Source organism: Phalaenopsis equestris, unplaced genomic scaffold (genome assembly GCF_001263595.1).
Source record: "Phalaenopsis equestris unplaced genomic scaffold, ASM126359v1 Scaffold198732, whole genome shotgun sequence".
Lineage (NCBI taxonomy): Eukaryota > Viridiplantae > Streptophyta > Magnoliopsida > Asparagales > Orchidaceae > Phalaenopsis > Phalaenopsis equestris.
Genome location: NW_018218641.1, coordinates 199439 through 221573, shown reverse-complemented (window position 1 = coordinate 221573; position 22135 = coordinate 199439). Strand labels below are relative to the sequence as shown.

At 36.0% G+C, this 22135-nt stretch overlaps 2 protein-coding genes across 3 annotated transcripts in view; one reads left to right on the top strand and one right to left on the bottom strand.

Moving 5' to 3' along the window:
- The window catches only part of LOC110035643 (ADP-ribosylation factor-like protein 8c), a 39879-nt gene extending 28367 nt beyond the window's left edge, over positions 1 to 11512 (top strand). The window contains exons 4-6 of one of the 2 annotated variants that reach the window (XM_020739910.1): positions 20 to 141; positions 10392 to 10553; positions 11135 to 11512. In XM_020739910.1, the coding sequence (XP_020595569.1) occupies positions 20 to 141; positions 10392 to 10553; positions 11135 to 11252 (402 nt within the window). In that variant the 3' untranslated portion in view covers positions 11253 to 11512. The remainder of the gene's footprint in view (positions 1 to 19; positions 142 to 10391; positions 10554 to 11134) is intronic. The other variant, XM_020739909.1, reaches the window with a different exon arrangement.
- Positions 11513 to 13026: 1514 nt separating this feature from the next.
- The window catches only part of LOC110035642 (mediator of RNA polymerase II transcription subunit 23), a 171109-nt gene continuing 162000 nt past the window's right edge, over positions 13027 to 22135 (bottom strand). The window contains exons 16-21 of the mRNA XM_020739908.1: positions 21186 to 21334; positions 17081 to 17321; positions 15973 to 16741; positions 14189 to 14370; positions 13689 to 13792; positions 13027 to 13497 (exon numbers count right to left, since the gene is read on the bottom strand). Coding sequence (XP_020595567.1) covers positions 13296 to 13497; positions 13689 to 13792; positions 14189 to 14370; positions 15973 to 16741; positions 17081 to 17321; positions 21186 to 21334 — 1647 coding nt within the window. The 3' untranslated portion in view covers positions 13027 to 13295. The remainder of the gene's footprint in view (positions 13498 to 13688; positions 13793 to 14188; positions 14371 to 15972; positions 16742 to 17080; positions 17322 to 21185; positions 21335 to 22135) is intronic.

Genomic DNA, 22135 nt, shown 5'->3' with positions numbered 1-22135 from the left:
GACTTCTTCCCAAAAAAAGGTGGGTTTTAACATGCGCAAAGTGACGAAGGGCAATGTGACCATAAAGCTCTGGGACCTTGGAGGTCAACAGAGGTTTCGCACCATGTGGGAACGGTATTGTCGTGGAGTATCTGCAATCATGTAAGTCTGAATAAGTTCACTCATTTTCTTCCTTGAAAGTGTGCATTTTGCATTACTATACAAATATTACAAAATGTGTACACAACTATGTTCTAAACAATTACAAAATGTGATCTATGATAAAAACTAATAGGGAGAAGAGCACGTTACACATTTACATTTCTCATTGTAAAACTAATATGTAAACTGATTTTCTTCCTTAGAGCTGAAATATGGTATTTGAAATTTATTTTACTCTTAAGCAAAACCACTATATTTTGTGTCGAATGACAATATGTTCCATGTTTAAGGGCAAACTCACTAATACCGGAGTTAAGCCAAACAACAATTGATAATAAAATATTTTTGTTGAAACTCAAATGGGGAAGTGAAAAATAAACAACTGAAAGGGGAAATTACAACAACATGACATACAAAAATCTGAAATTGTGACAAATGACAACAACTCAAACTACGGTGGATTGTAGGTGATGGTGGTGGTTGTTGGGGGTTCAGAATGGTGTCAGTAGGTGGGAGTGCGGGGAATTCATGTAAAGGAAGTGTCGGCCGACGCTTATGGACCAGTCCAAGTTGCAATGTCATGTGGTTAGGGATCGCAGACAGCTCCATGCGGTGCGGTAGCTAGAATCGGGACACTATAGTAGAATACGCGAAAAGATAATGGTGAGAGAGGAGGAGCGAGGGGGGGGGGGGGGGGGAGTTTCAATCTCATTTGTCGAAGCTTCTGTCTCATCATAGTCGTCAGGTCGGCCCTATTGTAACTTCCTAGTAAGTCATTCCTCTAGGTGTTGTCATTCCAAAGCGCATCCTGATAAAATAAGTTTCCATCCATTTTGGGCACAACTTGAGCTGGAACTGCATATCGACATAAATTTTCAGGAGCCAAATCTCGAGCAAGTAAATCTATAATCTGTTTCTCCCACTCATTATACTTGGCTGAATGTGTGATGAACAAGTCTATCGGAAGGAATAAACTCTGGAACAACATTTAAGGCAGACTGTGCCACACTAAATTGTAACCACTCAGGAGGGGCTTCTTTTTCTTCTTTTTCTTCTCTGAAAGGACCTGAATTCTACTGTAGGATGTTCTTTCCCCAAAAAAATTTAAAGCAATTTTCAACGCTGTGGTTCATCCTTTCTTTCTTAACAACTATCGGTGGGTACAGTGTTGAACTGATTTTAATATTCAATGACTCCATATAGTATTCCGACGGTGGTGCAAAAGAGACTTATCTTTGATTTGTTGGACCTCCCTCACTAGGGGAAACTTAAGAGGTAGACTATATATCTGAAATTTCAAAATCCTCTAATGAGGTTGCCCTATATCTGATATTGACTTCTCAAACTCATGACCCTTTTGGACATCTAATGCTAGTCATACTGATGCTAATCTCAATGCCTGCAAAAAGGTAGTTCTAGGCACCACAATCTCATATTATGCCTAAATGCCTATTACCTTGGAGTCATTACCTTCTAGAATAGTTAATATTAACTCAACGGGAATTCTCTCTCCCGATTTAATTGGAATTGATGACATATTTCTCATTGACTGATAGCTTATACTCCTCCTTTGTGTCTTCTCTTTCTTTATTGTCTGCTGTGTCATTGTTCATTTCTTCAACTGTCCCTGCTCAGTGAAATAGACTGAGCCTTTTTTTGAGCAATCTGATGCATGGTGCCCAAACCCATGACACTTGACGTACTTTCTGGTTGGGACATATTTTAGAACACATGTTTGCTCTACTTGTTCTCTATTTTGAATTAGTTTCCTTCTCAGACAAACTCGATTTGGATGTTTCTCTAGGTGTACTCTGACTTTAAGATTTTGGGGTTGAACCCCGCCTGGAAGATGTGATTGTTATTCTGTGATGTTGTCTCTTCACTTTTGTAGTTAGGGGTTGAACATCCGATATGTAATGAACTGATAGGTACTGACAGTTCATCTCGCATTTCAACTTGGACAAAATAGTGATGTTGTCTTTTGCCTCACATGGGTGTAGATGCTTCAACTTTTCCTTTCAAAATAATCCACTCTTCATTAACATTATGTCCGGTGAGAATTCCTGGTACTTAAAAGAAAATTTCGAAGGTTTGAAGTCACTCGATGAACTCGTTTAGATCCAAGTGATCATCAAAATATGCCAAATCCTTGCTTCTTAGATATTTCAAGTCAAATCTTCAGGGTGGAGGTTTTTCATCATTGAAATGTGCATGGTTTTACTCCATTCATTTGATCTAGTAATTCACAGTTGGGGCTATGGGTGACTCGTCCGGACCGCTTCCTATTGAAGGCGGCTAACCTTTATTGCAATTGAAGGTTTTCTTGTCACACATCCTCTATAGAAGGTTCCTGGACATCCCTTCGCTGATTTCTCATAAACGACATCGCGACATTTTCTTCTGTTCAGGTTTCGATAATTATCTCTTTGGTGGCGTGGTTAGAGTTTAAGGTTTTGGTAGGGGTAGAAGGGGATGCAAGGATGGTTTGAGTGGAAAAGAAGGGAAAACATTTTTCTTTGGAGGGAGGTAGGGGGTGGGGCTGATTTGGCAACTCTAGGATAAGAATAGGGTTAGGTTAGTTCTGATACTAAATGATACCGAAGTTAACCCAAACAACAATAAATAACAAAATATTATTGCTGAAATATAAATAGGTAAGTTGCAACCACACCATTGAAAGGGAAAATTACAACTTGGCACATAAAAATCTGAAATTGCGACAAATGACTACAACAACTCAAACTAAGGTGGATTGCAGGTGATGATGGTGGTTGTTGAGGGTCCGAAATGGTGGCGGTAAGGTGGCACTGTGGAGCAAGTCGACGAATATGGCAATGGAACTTCAAGTACTCTCTGTTTTGGGTGCATCAAGGTGGAATTCGGGGCTGGAGCATATATGTGATAGGGAGGCTGTGCAAGTGGACCAGGATAACGGTTAGGAGGCGGGGATGTGGTCCGGGATGGTGAGAACAACAACTGAGGGGATTCTCTTTGGTTGGAAGAACGCTGGATGCAAGATGGAGCACTGGAATACAAAGGCAGCGAAGAGGGAGGTTGTAACAGTGACAACGACAAGGACGGAGGTGGCAAGGAGGCGTGGGGCTGCAGCTGATAGCAAAGGTGGCGTTACGGGGGGCTGCAGAAGTTACGTCTACGGAGATGTTGTGGAGGATGAGAAGGTCGAGGATAATCACCACTTCAGATCGAGATACAACCGGAGCACCAGTCGCCCTCGGAGACAGTTCTAGAATTGAACACAGGGCTTTCTGCTATCCTGACAGAAAAATCACAAAAAGCTGACTTAAATTACGAAAACAACATATTTATAAACCTAAGGTAATAGGAGTGGACCCCACCCAAACAACAGCAAGAACAACGACCGTTTATCCCACTAAGTGGGGTCGGTTACATGAATTCTTTTTCTCCATTGCGTCCTATTGAGTGTCATATTTGCATTTAATTGTAATAAATTAAAATCGTTTTTTATACAATATGCCAAAGCCTTTCTAGGTCCACCTCTACCTTTCTTAACATAAGTTGAATCTAAAACATCTACTCTCTTAATCAAATCATCAAATGGCCGACGTTTATTGTGACCAAATCATCTAGGAGGGCACTCTAATTTTGTACGCCTCTTGAGCTACACTAACTGTATCACAGATATATTCATTTCACATTTTGTCTCTAAGTGCCAAGACACTCATCCACCTAAGCATTCTCACATTCTCATCTCGACAACACTCTCGACAACACTTAAATTTGTTTTATACTTCTCTTTTAAAGGCCAACATTCTGTGCCATAGAGCATTGCAGAACTCACCACCATCTTATAAAATTTTCCCTTCAGTCTAAGTAGTACTTTTCTATCACACAATAAGCCTGAACCATTTCTCCACTTCAACCAATCAACTTGAATTCTACTTATAACATTCTCATTCATATCACCATCACTTTGAACAATAGGCCCGAGATATCTAAAGCGTTCACACCTTTTAATGTTTTGATCACTCATATTTACAACTATGCCATTGGAGCTACTACTACTACTAAAATTACATTCCATGTATTTAATTTTAAATCTACTCAAGCAATGATCTACTCAAATGAAAGCCTTGAAACTCCAATGTAGCCTCCATAATTCAAGTTTTTTCTGAACTCTTTCTTTAGTCTTATCTACGAGAAGGATATCATCAACAAAAAACATACACTAAGGTATATCCTCCTGTAAATGTCTAGTAAGAGCATCCATAGCTAAAGCAAAAAATATGGGCTTAAACCCGATCCTTGATTTAATCCAACTAAAATAAGAAAATATTTGGTCAATCCTCCTCCTGTTCGAACACGAGTAGCAACTCTAGTATATATATCTTTAATGAATTGAATATAAGTTAATGAACTTTAATGAATTGAATATAAGTCATATCAATACATTTCTTCTCTAGAACTCTCCAAAGGATTTCTCTTGGAACCTTAACATAATTTTTTTCTAAATCAATAAAAATCATATGTAGATGCTCTTTATTCTCTCTATACTTCTCCATCAGACCTCTCAATAAATGTATGATGATGAGAAATCTTTAGGAGAGAAATCCACATAAAAGAAGTGTTGACTTTTTATCTTGGACCGGACCAGGCCGCAATCTCCTGTGATACTTTAGCAGGGATGACAGACGGCTCTGTCCGGCACTATAGCTAGAATAGGGACGCAACAGAACACACCGATGGGGTCCCTGCGGGCAGCTCCCTTGTCACTCACACTCAGATTTCAGGGAACACATTCTAGGAGATAAGTAGCAATTGACAGCAGGGGTTCAAAGTAGGGAAGTAGGTCCGATGGCCTGGCAAATTTCAGTGAGATGAGATAGTCTGAATTATTCAAAGAGATAAGAATGCCAAGCTGCTTTTTCTTTTAAGAGAAATTGCATAGGCCGTTTCACTATGTCTTCAAGATGCTTTAAGCAAATTGAACGATCATGGTCAAGCTGACTTCCTATCACTCCAGTTTTTGTATGTGGCTGAGAAGCCTGAAGGTGTTCATTGGAAATTGAGAATAAGGTGGAAGGCATATTCAAAACTGTTTATTATGTGAATATTGTAGCAGCGGGAAGAATTGGAACACAGTAGTAGAGAAATACTTGCAGCTAGATAATATTAGTTCAATGCTTTAAGAAGTGTAATACAAAGATTATATATATGAAAAACATTTTTTCTTCGGTTGTTCGTAACAGGTATATATAAAGATTTTAAATTACGAAATTAGTTAGGAAATGCCAGTATTCAGTGGGGCTGATGGTGTTTGTTGTGGATGGATGGTCCCAATGAGTGCAGGACAAACCCCCCCCCCCCCCCCCACTCAAGTAGAAAGGCCATCCAAAAAGGGATCTTGGTTGCTTTTAAACTACATAAAACTGTGCTTCAATGTGTCACAGAACAATATCACCACATTTGGCCATCCAAAAAGACCCCAATACTCATTTGAATGAAAAATAAGGGGTTTTGGTTGCCTTTAAAAAATGTAATACGTAGTTTGTTTATGTAACAAAATCTTATAACCACAAAGATCATCCAGAAGAACTCTTAAGGTCATTTATGTCATCTTAGACCTCAAAAAGAAAAAAACAAAAAAAAAAAAAAAAAAAAAAAAGAAAAGAAAAAAAGAAAGAAACATGCAAGAATAAAATCTATATTAAACCTATGGTTGCCTAGAGGTCATCCAGGTGGGAGAAGAATGAAAAAGTGATTTGCAATGAATTGAAAGTTCACATAAACATCATTCCATATAGCATCATTACAATAAACAATAGTTGTTTTTTCAACACATTACACAAATAAAGAAATGCAACGTACAAAATCTTTTCACCTATTAACTATTGCACTTGTAATTTGCTTTCTCAAATCCATTATCTCTCCAACACCTTCCCCTTCTTGACTAGCCTAGGCAATATTCGTATACCTAGACCGATACATGTGATTGATCCTCATCTGCATTACTGAATTAATATCACTACGTGAATGACGTTGACGAATGTGATTGTGGAGAACTATCGTAGCACCCATAATATTCACTTTTTTATTGAAAGGGTAGGTGGACATATCACACAAAATAACCCATTTTTTTCCAAACCTCAAATGTCCTTTCAATAACACCACGTAAAGATAAGTGCTTCTTGTTAAACAACTCCTTTCTACCCTGAGTTGTGTTGATTCTTTCAAAATCCAAAATATGATATTTTGTATCAGGGAATTGCATGATATATCCTCTTGGTAATGGTTATCTAATATCAACCAAATAATTTTTTTTTTATCACAAGTTTATTCATTAATATTGTAATGCAATAAATATTTAATTTATTCATATTCAACCAAATCTGGAGGTGGTTTCGGAAAGTTGTATTTGTGAGTTCCCGTGGTATATTTTAGTTGGATAGGTGTGCACCGGTCCAACAGAAAAGATTGGATGGGAAATAGGCCAATTACCTACTTTAACATTGAAGAATGGTAGAATATAATAAAAAAAATTCAAGGAAAGCACGGGAATGAAATATGATAGAATGCAATTGAGACATGAAAGTGATCAGCTAAAAAAGGACCGAAAAATATGAAAAGAGTTAAATTGAGGATCCACAGATTTGGGTTTGGATCCAGTAAAGCAATTTATCAATGCTTCGAAAGAATGGTGGGCCGAGAGATTGGATGTGTAAATTTATGAAACGTACAATCAAATGAGTATTGGGGTGCATCCAATATATACAATCTTTTCTGTTGGACAGGTGTGCATTTACATGTATTTCATCAATTACTTTAATACAATTTTGGGTCATTTATGTAAGATATTAAGGTTACCACAGTAAATTTAGGACAAATGAAGACAAAAATCTACCTTGAAATATGACATATAACATTGATTACATGAATAGAAGTCGCATGTGGTGTGTTAGGGTCATTGATGCATGAAATAACTAATTGTGAAATCTGATTTTTAATGAAAGCTACACTATATTTTTTCTTTTTCTCAACTCTTGGACGTTTGGATTGACTAGTAGATTCAACCTCCTTGGGGTTAGGGCTGGGGCTTTTATTATAGTCAGCAGTTTGCTCGATATCTACATGCTCAGCTTTGTCAGGAAGCTTTTTTTCATTTGGTGCTCATGCATGATCACTCGTGGCCACGACTCCACTAAAGATAGGATCCAACTTTTCTTCAAGCTCAAGGTTCCACAGAACTTAATTTTTTTGGCACTCGACACGACCTATAAATTAATGGATAAATTGATATTTTGATGTAATTAAAAAAAAGAAAAGAAAAAGGTGAAGGACTGTATGTTTCATAAATTTTCACATCCAATCTCTTGGCTCACCATTCTTTCGAAGCATCGATGATTTGCTTTACTGGATCCAAACCCAAAGCTGTGGATCCTCAATTTAACTCTTTTCATATTTTCCTGTACTTTTTTAGCTGATCTTCAATTGCATCCTATCATATTCCATTCCAGTGCCTTCAATTTTTTTATTATATTATACCATTCTTCATTGTTAAAGTAGGTAGTTGGCTTATTTCCTATTCCATCTCTTTTGGACAGAGTTCACAAAATATTAGCTTTATCTCTTTATCCCATATGACAAACTGATTTCTTTTTCTTAACCATGCCTGACTACTAACATGAAATGAATTAACATAAATGTGTGGCAAAAAATATAAGGTTATCTCATTAAAACATAAATTCCTATTCAAAATTCCACGACTTGAAAAGTTAACAGAAAAGAAAAATCTAAAACCACTACCGCCAGAAATTAATTATATACACACAAATGCATCATCATCATCAACACATCACTACCACCGCAACATCACAACCAAAAGACTACCACCAACACACCAAAACCACAACCACCGTCACCACATCATCATCACAACCCACACACTAAACACCAACACTACTACTACCATCACCAGACCATCACAACCAACACACTAAACACCAACACTACTAGCACTACAACCAAACCATCATAACTAACACTCTAAACACTAACATTACTACCACCACAAGCACACCATCACAACCAACACACCACCATCATCACATCATCAACATCGACATACCGCCACCACAACATCACGCAACCAACACACTAAATACCAACACTACCACCACTATATCATCAACACCAACACACCATCATACCACCACCACATCATCAGCAACAACTAACCACCACCTCCACATCATCAACACCATAACAGACCACCATCACATCACCATGACCAACATAGTACCAACCAAAACACCACGAACTTCCAATAGCAACCTATCATCGATAATGGCCGCAGAACACCAATTGTAACCCACATACACAGAAAAGCCACAAACTAATAGCCACCCACATAGACAATGGCCCAAAACACTACTAGCCACCCATATACCACTAGCCACAATCTCCAAATGTCATAGAAAGCCATAAGGCTCAAACTACAAGTCAAAAGCAATGCAGTGTAATGAATACTTCAATTCCTCATAGAGGAAAGGCACAAACTGCAAACATCATCACCAAAAACATTATTGAATCAGAAATTGTAAAAAGCAAAGGGCCAAAACTGCAAGAACTAAAGGGCCAAAATCTCAAAGACCAAACATCCAAATTTTACAGAAAAAATAAATGCAATCATGCATTACCCCTTACTGAAAGCACAAAATCATTATATTTTCATAAAGCATAACCACAACTCGGAAAGAGCAATCCACACACTGCTCAAAGCCACAAACCACAAAAATTAAATTGCATAACGACTAAAGAGAGGGGGTAGAAATTACCAAAGGATTGCGGAGAACAAAGGGAACTGATGAAGAAGGCAATGGAGCCGTTTTTTCATAGTGAGAGAGGAGGGATTACCTAGGGCAGAGTTGAGAGAGGAGAAAGGGGAGGGGGTAGAGGAGAGGAATTACCCAGGGCAGAGATGTGAGCGGTTTTCCCACAGTGAGAGGGTGATGAGTTACATGGGGCAGAGCGCGCGAGTGGAGGAGCAGGGCAGAGAAGAGATGCAAGAGAGGAATTATCTACTGCAGCGAAGCAATAACCATACGAAAAAATGCGGGTTGCGGGTTTGATAAACTGGCGCACCGTGATTTCCAAACAACAATTTTAGCATTTTCAAAATGTGCCACAACAAAAAAGCTTCCCCAAAGGCTCCCTTAGTGAAGATTTCTGCTGGTTGGTCTTGAGTTTCAATGTGGTGGGCCACAAGGTGGCTGGATTTGATGCAATCCTAAATGAAGTGAAAGTCGACTTTTCTGTGTTTTGTACGAGCATGAAAATTGAATTGTTGGCAAGTACTAGCATTGAAATATTTTTGCAGTGTGTAGGTGCGACATTGGTGATGTTGATACCAAAATCTTGCAGCAAGCGATGAAGCCAGATGATGTTTGTAGCTATGGTGCCTGTGGCTCGATATTCGGCTTCAGTGGAGGATCGAGTCAGTTGATTGTTTCTGCACGCACCATTAGATGAGGCTGCAACCTGGAAATGTGCATTGGCCTGTGGTGGATTTACTATCAGTAGGATTTTGGTTGGTTTGATGGGTAGGCTTTTGGTTTAGAGTTCTATTGATATAGTAGAGCACTCGTTTAACTTGGGTGAAATATTTGTTTAGGGGGTGATTAAGTTGTGGACAAAGTTTGTTAGCTGCTAGGGCAATGTCCGGGTGATGGGTAAGTATTATAGCGATCCTACATGGCGATAGGGGGATAAATTAGAAATAGGTTTACAAGATTCCATGGCCACTCATTTGAGGATTTTGGTGGCATAACAGGTTTGAGTGAGGTGTAAATCTGGGGTGGTTTTGATAAAAGTTTAAAGTTTTGAAGGAAACCATACTTGTTTTCTTATCTAATGATTCAAAGTTCAGTAACAGGCAATTGAAATCTGTCTTAATATAGTCAAAACATATTTTATTTTAGGAAGATTTACATACATCCCACTCAATTCTTATGTAATTACCCATCTAACACGTATACTCCAATTTTTACATACATACCACATCTATGCATGAAAAGGTGTATTTTTAATTTTAAAAGTAAAAATTGTTTTTTTTTTTTTGATGAAAGATTTAAGCTGTACAAATGTAAACAAAGCAAAGTTTCGTTGTTGGGTATGTAAAAACATAGGAATTGAGTGGTAATAAATTTTGTTATTACAATTGATAAAAAAGCTTTCACAGATTATTGTTTAAGCTGATGAGCTCCAACTGGCAGATATGTCGTCGATGCCGCTGATCGTGATAGCATTCCTATAGCCAGAAGCGAGCTGCATGACCTGCTGATTAAGCCTTCACTGAGTGGAATTCCTCTCCTTGTTCTTGGAAATAAGATTGACAAATCAGAAGCTATTTTCAAGCAGGCATTAGTTGAGCAGATGTAAGTATGAGTTTGTAGCCTCCATTTATTTTATACCTTGTAATTTGACTCATCATATCAATGAGTCGAGTTCAGCCTAAATAAAATAGACGAAACTTAGTTCCAACGTCGAGTAAAGAAGAACAAAAAATAGAAAAAAAAAAGCAGACATTTTATAGGCGCATTTATAGACATACCACCCAATTTTTATGTATTTACTTATCTAACACTTATATTTTACTTTTTTATATTTAAACCACTAAAATCTTTCATATCACCTCTATAATACCACTATTTTAACTTTTAAAGAGTGAAATACAAATTTTCATGTAATAGCTAAGTTGGTATGTATGTAAAAATCGAAGTTTTGGTGTTAGATATGTAAACACGTAAGAATTGAGGGGTATGTATGTAAATATTCCAATTTATAACACTTCACTGAATTGGCGATTGTCTTGCTGCTGCCATTATAGATTTCACTGTAATTTGTTAACATATATATATATATATATATATATATATATTTTTTTTTTTTTTGTAAAATAAAAAGAATTAGGCTATGCCATGGAACTATGTATTGATGGTTTGGTTTTTTGATTTAGGGGGCTTGAGCTTATAAAAGACAGGGAGGTTTGCTGCTACATGATCTCATGCAAGGAGTCAACCAACATAGATGTTGTCATGGACTGGCTTATAAAACATTCAAGGTCTGCAAGATGATATAATAATTTACATATGTGCCACTTTTCCCCTTCGGTAAATCATAAAAGGGGCAGCAAATTGTGAGGTAAACTATCCATTTTTAGTAATTCTGTCATGCTTTTCTGTTCATGTAAATAATCATGATCTTCTATAAAATCCTTCCCCATTACCTCTTTATTTATATATTTTTTGACTGTAAACAGTAAACATATTGATAGGATGTTTTGTTTTTTGTGAAATTTGCATTCATACCAAACATTTCTCATGTATTTACTTGTCTTACACCCATAGTGATAGTTGCCATGAACTTATTCATGAGGAGAATTTCATTTCTGAAACATAAAAGACATTGATGGTGGTGTTTTTGATGTCATGTCAAAATTTTGTTGGTTATGCATGTAAATATGAATGTTTTGGTATTTAGATATGTAAATACATAAGAATTATTTGCATGTATGTAAATTACCCCTTTTTTTATGTATTATTTTGTTACATTGGAGGTGACATGTTTTGGTCTTCTTGAACACTGCTAGTGTCTTTCAATTTTATATTGAGTCTGAAATTTCATTGGTACGTCAGAAATTTCCTGATAAAAATAGATGTTTATGTATGTAAAATTTAAGTTTTAGATGTTAGATGTATAAATATGTAGGAATTGAGGGGTAAATGTGTATATGTTCCAAAAATATTTTTTTAATGAGCTATAAATTATCATATTCCCTGACTAATAATAATTTTATTACCGTACAAAATTGACTAGAAGAAATTTCTTTAATTTTTCTCTACAAATCTACTTTGATAATTGGGTCTATTACTAGTTCTGAAGCAATTGTTTTTCTTAATTTATTTTCAATATGTAAAAATGGAGAAAGTATTGCAGCAGGGCTCAACCCGTAGAGTTACGTGCTGAGTCCAAAGAAATCACACCACGTGGAGATGACTAAAAAAATATATATATATATATATATATATTCGGTAATATAAGGGAATATTCCTCTCGTGTTATTCAGGTGTTATTATGGGTTATTCTGGTATTATTGTGTTATTTAAGTGTTATTAGTGTGTTATTGTGTTATTATAACATTAAGAATATTCCCAGAACACAAACACCTGAATAACACGGAAGAATATTTTCGTGTAACAGAATCAAATTTTTTTTTCTTGTACCTTCATATAACATGATTTTATTGAACTCCGCATGTAAATGCAATATTTTTTTTGTAAAAAAAATGTTTTTTTACCTCCCTGCGTATGTATGTATGATAATAACACGAAAGATTTACCTACATACCACTCAATTTCTAAGCATTTACATTTCTACCACATGATCTTCTGGTTTTACATATACACCATAACCCATGCTAAAATTTTGGCAATTTTAATGCGATAGGTAATATTTGAGAGGGCATATGTAATTTACAAAATTAATGTTAGATATGCGTGCAATAATACTGGCTTTACTAATGAGGTACCACTGCTTCGATAATGCGTGCGACGACTTGGCACATACAATAATAGAGCCATGACATCGAAAATTGTGACAATCTTTGTTTCAGGCTGCTGTTTCACCCTTATTTACTACAAAAAACAGACAATCAATAAGCCAAAAAATTATGATTCAATACATAATTATCTATATTTTTATATAAATCAGAAATTATTTTAGAAAAAAAAATGTATTTTATTTAAAATACAATGGAAAACTCAAATAAAAAATTTCCAAAATACAAATTCATTTGCAAGCATTCTAATGATTCCTTAATACATAACAGCAAATTTAATGAAAAAAAAAAATCATAAATTAGCTTATGAGCCACCCCAATCTGTTGCCTTCCAAACTCACAAAAACCAACCAAAAATTTACACCATCATTTCATATTTTACACCACCATTCCTTACCATAACAATCCAAAAAACAATTTGAAAACTAGTCCAAACCATGTAGATTATTGCACATTTTAGCCTCCTGACAAAACCTGAAACTATTTTAATGAACAAAGAACAAAATGTCAAAATTACATAAATAGACTAAAGCAGCAGAAAAAAGGGGTGGTGTTCTTCTCAAGCAGGATTGTGAACCAGTTTTGGGTGAGTAGCTGCATAGATAGAAGAGTTTGGATCGGTCTGCAGGTGAATGAAGAGATGCTGCACATCTGGTCTGAGGAGTTCTACCACTTTCCCACACAGTGTTAGAATCTCTATCTTGGGTTTGCTGTTACTTTGCACTGGCCCACCCTGCCCTTCATACATAACAGCATGGTGCCTGTAATAAATTAAAATAAAAATTAATATATATATATATGTATATATATAATATGAAATGCCATTGCATGCATGACACCAAATGTTATAAGTGGAATATCAAACTTCATGTGTTCGATATAGAATTGTGTCGTATGTATGTAAATTTCCATTATATAGATTTAAGGAATATGTTGAGATTGCTTTGCTCACAAGAAGTCAATCAGGTCTTTGATTTCTGATGCATCCACAGGAGTTGCAGGCTGTGAGTTCTTCCCAAAGACATCCGCCATTACGTTGAATAGAAGCGCTAGAGTCTTGGCACCATAAGAATTACAAGTTAGAACTCTTTTTGAGGGGGAAAAAAAAAGAAATTAAATTTTGACAGGATTATACTTTAGCTAAACACGAAGATCATGATTTTATTATGATATCTTCTGCATTATTCCTCTAGTATAAAACATATTTAATTTGTGACCTATCTGGAGTAGACCTTATTATGTTAAAAGGGGAGAAATTACATATATAGTATCCATCGTTTATGTGCGTCGTAACCAAATCATTGGGAATTCAACAAAAGCGAAGAAAATGGGTTGAGATTTTATTGTGAATCTTGATATTCAAATGTAAGAGGATGCTAGTTTTGTAAATTAGAAATGTTTCATTATGCAGATAGAAAAATAAAAATAAGCTCATAATAGAAGGTAGTACACCTTCATGAAGAGTGGACGGGCGAAGGCGAGGCGCGGCAGCAATGGGCTCATTATGCGGAATGCTATTCTCATCATTCCGATGGATGCCACGGGGCGAAGGTGCTTAATGATAGTGTGTGTGGACTCCAGCCACTCATGAGGAAGATTACTGAAGAAAGAATGAAGAAGGGCAACTATATTTCCTGGAACAAAGCAATTAAAGAAATACTAAGTTTAGAAATTTGAGAAATACAAAACATAGTTATGATCACAAAAAATTCATAAAGAACCAATTAGATAGACTTGATCCATATATATGTATATATATGTATGCAAGTATGTATATGTATGTATGTATGTATATGTATGTATATGTATGTATATATATACGTATGTATGTATATGTATATTTATATATATGTATATGTAAATTTATATATATTTATATAAAAAATGTATATGAATATTTATATATATATGTATGTATATGTATATGTATATATATGTATATGTATATATATATGTACATATATATATATATATCTGTGTGTGCGCGTGTGCGTAACTTTATATGACATTATAGTTTGTACATAATGTGAGAATTCTCCTCCCAATTATATCTTTGCAACTAAAACTTTATATAACCATAAAAAATTAAGATCACACCATAGAATGTTGTTTATATAATATAAGAATTATAAGTGGGCTGAGTTTTATCAATGTCCATGATAATTTAACTATTCATCAAATACGTGAAAACAATATGTGAATGACCTAGCAACATATAGATGCTTATCAAAAGTTTATTTTTAAACATATATTTCACCAATCAAAATTATCCAATACATGCAAGATATCATCAACAACCCACATTCTTAATCCCAAACCATTTGAAAATCTCACCACTTAGAAGCTGCAATTATTTTCTTATATAATAGGAGCCACCCAATGAGATGTTTGATGCATCTAATTAATTATCAAATATGTTTAAAACCATGCATGCTAAACATTTTAATGAGAATGAAGAAAATAAGTTGTTTTGATTTAATATTTAAAAATTGTAACATCAAAAATTAAAGGGCAAGAAAGTAAAGTTCCTTCTTTGTTTTAATGTGTTTGAATTTGGGGAGCCAAATAAAATTTTCTAAGCAGCTCAAAGAGTGAAATTCCAAGTTTTCTTTGTTGCTCAAAAAGACGTAAGCTATGCTCATGCATAAAATTACCGTCTCAATTTAGTAAATGTCACCAAATAGATCAACAGTAGAGCAAGCCCTTTTATGAGGAAAAAGAAAAGGGAAATTTACCTACATACCAAACAATTTTTATATATTTACATATCCAACATGAAAAGTTTGATATATTTTTACAATGTGTATTCCACTTTTAAAATGATAGCGGTGGTGATATTTTTGATGGGATATTAAAAATTTAAATGTTAAGTTGTTAGATATGTAAATACATAAGAAGTTTGTGGTATGTATGTAAATGGCCCCACAAAAAAAAAGTCAAGTGGATTTGAATGGTTTTGGAGTCCTTCAACCACAAGGTGATGACCATTAAAAAAGGATATTTAATTGCATAGCACACAATTCTTATGTGTTTACATATCTCACACCTAACCTTTAATATTCACATAGCACTCAAAGCTTTAATATCAAATAAAAATACATCTTTTCATTCATAGATTTAAAACATCAAAGTGATACTTATGTAAATAAGAAATTTTAGGTGTGAGATATGTAAATATATAAGAATTGTGTGCTACGTATGTAAATTTCCAGAAAAACAAACTAAACGAGTTATACCTATGGCGGTCGACGTGTTATCCTGTGACGCCCACGAAGGATCCACCAAAGCATAACTAACAGCCGAATCGAGCTCCTTAATTGACCTAATCCCATCTGTGAGCCACCAACATTCTTTAATTATACGGGATGCCTCTAAGTAAAGTTGCAAGTGAAATTCCGGGGGGAGCTGGGCCAACAAAAGCCCACAAGCTTGTATCATTAAACAAGACAACTGCTGGTATGAGTAACCGCTTCTAGAAACAAAACTGGTGGCATTCATTCCAGTTGCCGAAGCTGAACGATTTGCCCCGGATGATTCCGAACCTCCGGCCGACGGAGATGTTGGGAGCCCGGAGGTCTGGCTGGAGGCCCCTGACAGCACTTGCAACCCGTTGGTCGACTGAATAAGCGAAGGCTGTACGTTAGCAACAATTTGAACGAGCGAAGCTACAATTTGGGATGCAGTTGCCGGAAGCGAAAGGATTTCAATGGTTGCAGTTTCCAGGACAAGCTGCGTGTACGTACCGGGATCCTGATTTTGGTAAAATGCTTTCTGTCCTTCGGCGTTGTTGGCCGATGCTGACGGCGGAGATGCTTGGCTTTTGGTCATTGTCGGGCGGCTGGAAATAGCAGAAGGTTCGCTCACTGTCTCTGATTTTGACTTACTGTTTAATGGAGGAATAACATTGTTCACTAAGCCAAGTAATAGAGTGGCAAAGTAGTCCACTGGAGGACAAATTGGTGGATTTGATGAAACGTACTGAGGAAATGATTCTGAAAGAGGAATCTGACCAAAAGATTAAAGTTAATGGAGAAAATAAGAGGACATTTATATACATAGCACACAATTCTTATGTATTTACATATCACAAACCTGAACATTCATATTTACACACATAGCACTCAAATATTTAATATCACATCAAAATTAGCACTGTTACCACCTTTTAGAAGTGCAACTTCTCATGCACAGGATTAAAACACCGAAGTGCTATGTATTTAAATATGAAAGTTTAGTGAGATATGCAAATACATAAGAATTGTGTGCTAGGCATGTAAGTTTCCCAGAAAAAAAAGGGAATATGTAGAAAAAAAGTTGATAATAAGAAGAAAAAGGCAAAATTACCTTTGAAATGTCGAGTACTTTGAGTATGCGAACAATAAGCTTGGTTGGAAGGTGACCATAAAAATATGCAAGAATATCTCGAACAAAGGTAAATCTCAGTGGGTGGAAGATGAGAAGTGAATAATATAAGGCCAAAACTCTTTCGGCAATATCAGTTGCATCATTTTCAATTAACCTATATATAATTAGTGGAATGACGGGGATCAGCCGCGCAGCTATATCATCGAAAAAAGGAGGGTACCTGGAAGTGCCATTGAAACATATAAGAATAAACACAAGGCTTTAATAACAAATCCTCACAGGAGATGATAAGAAATTTAATACACAGTGCGGCATGCAGAAAAAAAAAAAAAAAAAAAAAAAAAAAAAAGAAATTTGCATACATAACACACAATTTTTAAGTATTTACATATCTGACACACAAAATTTAATATTTACACTTATAGCACATTGGTATCATAAACTTATGTATGAAAAAGTGTATCTCACTTTAAAAAAGATAGTGATGGTGGTATTTTTAATGTGATGCTAAAGATTCGAGTGAAATGCATGTACAAATTTGGACTCAACATACCTATAATATTTTAAAGTTTATGCATACCTGATTTTATTTCTAAGTTTTAGAAGCAACTCAAACAACAACCTCCAAAAGCTCATTTTAGTCATATAGGGGCAATAATCGAGACTTTCGTTCTGCATATTAATGAATTACTGGCTATTCCATAGTTTGAAAAGCTTGCTCTTTGTAAACTTGCGTAATCTTGTCTTAATCAACCATGCTGTAGCCAACCTAATGAAAATGTACTTCAATTTTCAACCCTTCACATTAATCGCTAACTTGTTTATCCAACCATCTAGCCGATTTCCACCACCCATGGACCAAACACTAGTGTGAGTTTGTGCCATGTTTGTTGTAATTTCCCTTTCAAATATGTTAGATTGTAATTACCTATTTACTTTCAGTAATAATATTTATTTTTTCTATTGTGATTTGGGTTAAATTTGGTATTAGAGCTAGCCTAGCCCTAGTCTTATCCCTATAAATTCTAGAATCATCCATCCCACCCGCGCACCCCCCCAACATTTTATTTTCCCTCTACCCTACACACCTTCCACCTACCTACACCCAAAACCTTAACCACATCCATGTGAAGACAATTGTTGGATTCTAATTAAAAATTTACCACAGACAACATATAATGGCTATTCTGCCAAGATGCCATTGAGGAAAGAGCCAAGGGCGGGATCACCATCAACTCTAATAGTGAAATCCACAAAGGAGAGCAAGAAAACACCTGAATCCCTTCCGTAGGGGTGATTCCACTGGAGAAGAAGACAGAACAAAACGCTTCAGAGTATAATATCAGCAGAGTTCTAGAGCTGAAATGCCTATTGGAAGATATAGAGATGATATGCCTGCTGGAGGATATAGAGATGAGATTTTTGTTAAGGACACAAAGATAACAAGTCTATTAGAGGATACACATGCCTATTGGCGGATACATAGATCTATGAATGAAAGTGGACTTACTGGACTTCGAGGGAAGAGCGGATCTAGATGATTTCCTTGAGTGAATGCAGAATTTTGAGCATATCCTTGAATACAAAGAGGTACCTGACAACAGAAGAGTAAAAGTCACCCCCATCAAGCTGAAAAATAATGCTTCTTTGTGGTGGGAGAACCTAAAAAAGGAGAGGCAGAGAGAAAGACGAGACATAATCAATTCATAGGAAAAGAAAAAACAGGAGATGCAACAATAGTACCAAACCCTCACAATATTGCAAAGATATTTTCTTGAAGCTCCACTACTTGCAGCAGAAACTATCCGTGGAGTACATGATAGAATTTATGCAACTTAAGTTGAAGTATGAGCCGAAGGAGACAGAGGAGCACACCATAGTCAGGTATTTGGGAAGCATGAAGCCCATCATCAAACATGTGCTCCAATTGTAACCCTATTGCACACTGAGGGATGTGCAACTTTAGCACTGAAAGTGCAGAGAAAATAGAAGCACAGTAGGCAAGCACCATCAATAAGACAACCACGCACAATTTGAGACCTCCAGAGGACCGTGCCTTAGAGAGTGGAGTAGACTGGTCAGGAACAGGAAAGAGCAACTTCGAGTGAGAAAAAACCTAAGACTAGCGCGCCCATTACACTCCCAGCTAGGGGCGCAAAAGAATCGAGTCAAGCTCGAGCTATGCCAAACTCGAGTTCGGCTCATTTGGCAGACTCTGAGCTCGAGCTCGGCTAGAGCTGGTAGCAGCCGTCTCACGAGCTCGAACCGAATACTCAAGTTTCACAGGAGCTTGCAAGAAAACGTATTAGTGGCCGGAGGAGAAGGCAACGAGAGCTCACCGAAAAATGCATCAAAATGACTAGTGGTAGGCTAATTGAGCGGGCTCGTACACCAATGAGTCGAGCCAGAAAGAGGTCGAGGTTGTTTAATAAATGAGCTCAAGTTTGAGCTTGAGCTCGTGGTATGATAAACTGACTCGTGAGCTTGTTAAGGAGTCAAGCTCAAGCCGACTCGACTCATTTGCACCACTAATTTTAGGCAGTAAATGCTTCAGGTGTCATGATTTTGTACACATCAATTCCAGTTCTATGATGAGTTGAGTGAATTTCACCGAGCAGGGGGTACTGGAGGAAGTTAGCGACGAGTCAACACTGATGGTGGACAAGTTAAGTGAAGAATGGAATCCAACACAAGCGATTTTAAATTTTCTTCTAAAGATTCACACTAAGCCAAGTAGCCAACTAGTTGACACCCATGTTTATAACTTTAGGGCATCACATGAAAACATAAATATGCTTTTGCGACTGAGTATTAACTTAGCATAGCATTTTTAGTTTGACATGTTAAAGCCAGTACAGCTTTTCTAGCACAAAATATTATAACGAATTATTGATTCAGTCATTTTACTAGCTAGCCAACCAGGGAAAGCTCAGAAATTGGATAATCTGGCACAGTGAGATCACCAACCAAGGTCAACTAAATTTCTTCTAAGTTGACATTTTATTATGAACGTGTCCTATAGACTGAAACATGAATAAGATACTTTCAACAGACTATACTCATTGAACGATACGATATCCAGGAGGCAATTTTTGGGATGTCGATAGAAAGGCTGTGCAATGGTGGAAAAGGAAAAGAAAATCAAAATTCAAGATTAAAACAAATAAAAAATTATGCTTTCAAAGGTAAAACCTTATACTTACACCTAAAGTAAAATGGTGACAGCAACCTATAAATAATGTTAGCGTAATGTTGGAAATATATGCTAAGTGAATCTATATAATCTATGGCTTGAGCTACATTATCATCCATAGCAAGCCTTTACACACTATAACACAACTGCAGAAGCCTGCGATTCTGTGGGATCACGGAACCTCCCATGATCGTCCCACCCAGGAAGCAGTCTCGGTTCAATTTCAACGATTTTTTTTTATATTTCTTTGAGATCTTTCTACTTCTAATTAGGTTATTTTCTAATAGGGAACTTTTATATAGGTTGTATTTTGACTGTTTTGAGACATTGCTTGATTTTATGTAATTTGTAGACTATTTCTCCGATTTCTGCTGTGTTGTGGCCTCTTCCTTTTACAAATGATATATTTGTAAATTACTCAGGAACAAGTAGTGGATCCTCCTCGCTGACCATATCTTGTTGTTTGCCGTTCGACCGCTGTTTCAGTTCAGACAGCTGCCAACTGTGCTGAATCTGCTGTCCAACAGCAGATTTTGCCTCATACACCCCTTCAAATGCCTTAGATATCCCATATTTTAACTTCCTTGCCACTTCATAAGCACTTCTCCGCTAAATCCTCATCCTAAACACCTTCTAGGAGCCTTAGAATGATGTCATACTAATTTACAAATAATACAATCCAATTAACCAGATTGATGAATATTAAGCACCAAAGTTTCAAAATTTTAAGATATTACTTGCAGACATGAGAAATAAGTAGTGGATGAAGAATCTTGAAACGTATTACTGGTCCAGCTGAATAATATAACTGATTGTCTTATTTATTACTTAAATGACGCAAAATTACTTAGCATTATTATCAGTAAAGAACACTGAAATTGTAACTCCTACCTATCTTTCCACACAAGGTGGTTTCCGAGAGCCTTTTGTACGTCAGCTCTTTTGGGGGGTTGGTTATTGAGCCAATGCTCAGGCGTAATACGACTTGAGCAGAACATTTTAATTCTCTGCTGGAGTTCTGTTCGGTCAAGCAAACTTATCTGGACAATTATCATGCAAAATCTATAATTAGTTTAAAAACCTCATTGTCAAATATTATTAAACGTTAGCAATAAAAATTGCTGCAGAGAAATGATTGCACAGGAGAAAATTAAGATAAATTGTCTAATAAATTTTAATATGGAAAACTAAGAGATATGCAGGCAGAAATCACAAATCAAAGCTTTTATGTTAATAAACTGCTGATAAAATTGAAGTAAAACAGCAATGCCAGATCGTCCATTGCTTGTCTATTTGCAAACATTAACCAAACCAGGCTATTTAAACCACTTAACAACCACCCTTCATCTAATCAATTTAAGGAAAATTTAAGATATTTATATTTATATGATAATTACATTTCAAGACCACTCAATTTCTCTAGGAGTCTAATAGACGTTTGAATCCATGGAGTAAAGATTATCCTTTCAGGAAAAACAAACTGTGTAGGCTTTCCTCAATACTTTAAGCCAGACAACAATTCAACGGGCTGCCCTGCACTGGATTGTCAAAAATTAATAAGAAAATACAATGAAATAAAAATAAAAAGGCAATTAGCAAAATTTGGTTCCCCAAGTAGTCTAACGGATGTTTGAATCCATGGAGTAAAGATTAATTCTTTCAGGAAAAGCAATTTGTGTAGGTTTTCCTCAATACTTGAAGTGAAACAACAATACAACCGGCTGCCTGGCTGCCTTGCACTCGATTGTGAAAATTTACTCAAAAAATACAATGAAATAAAATTAAAAAAGGCAATTAACAAAATTTGGTTGATAAATAGCATCAATATATATATATATATA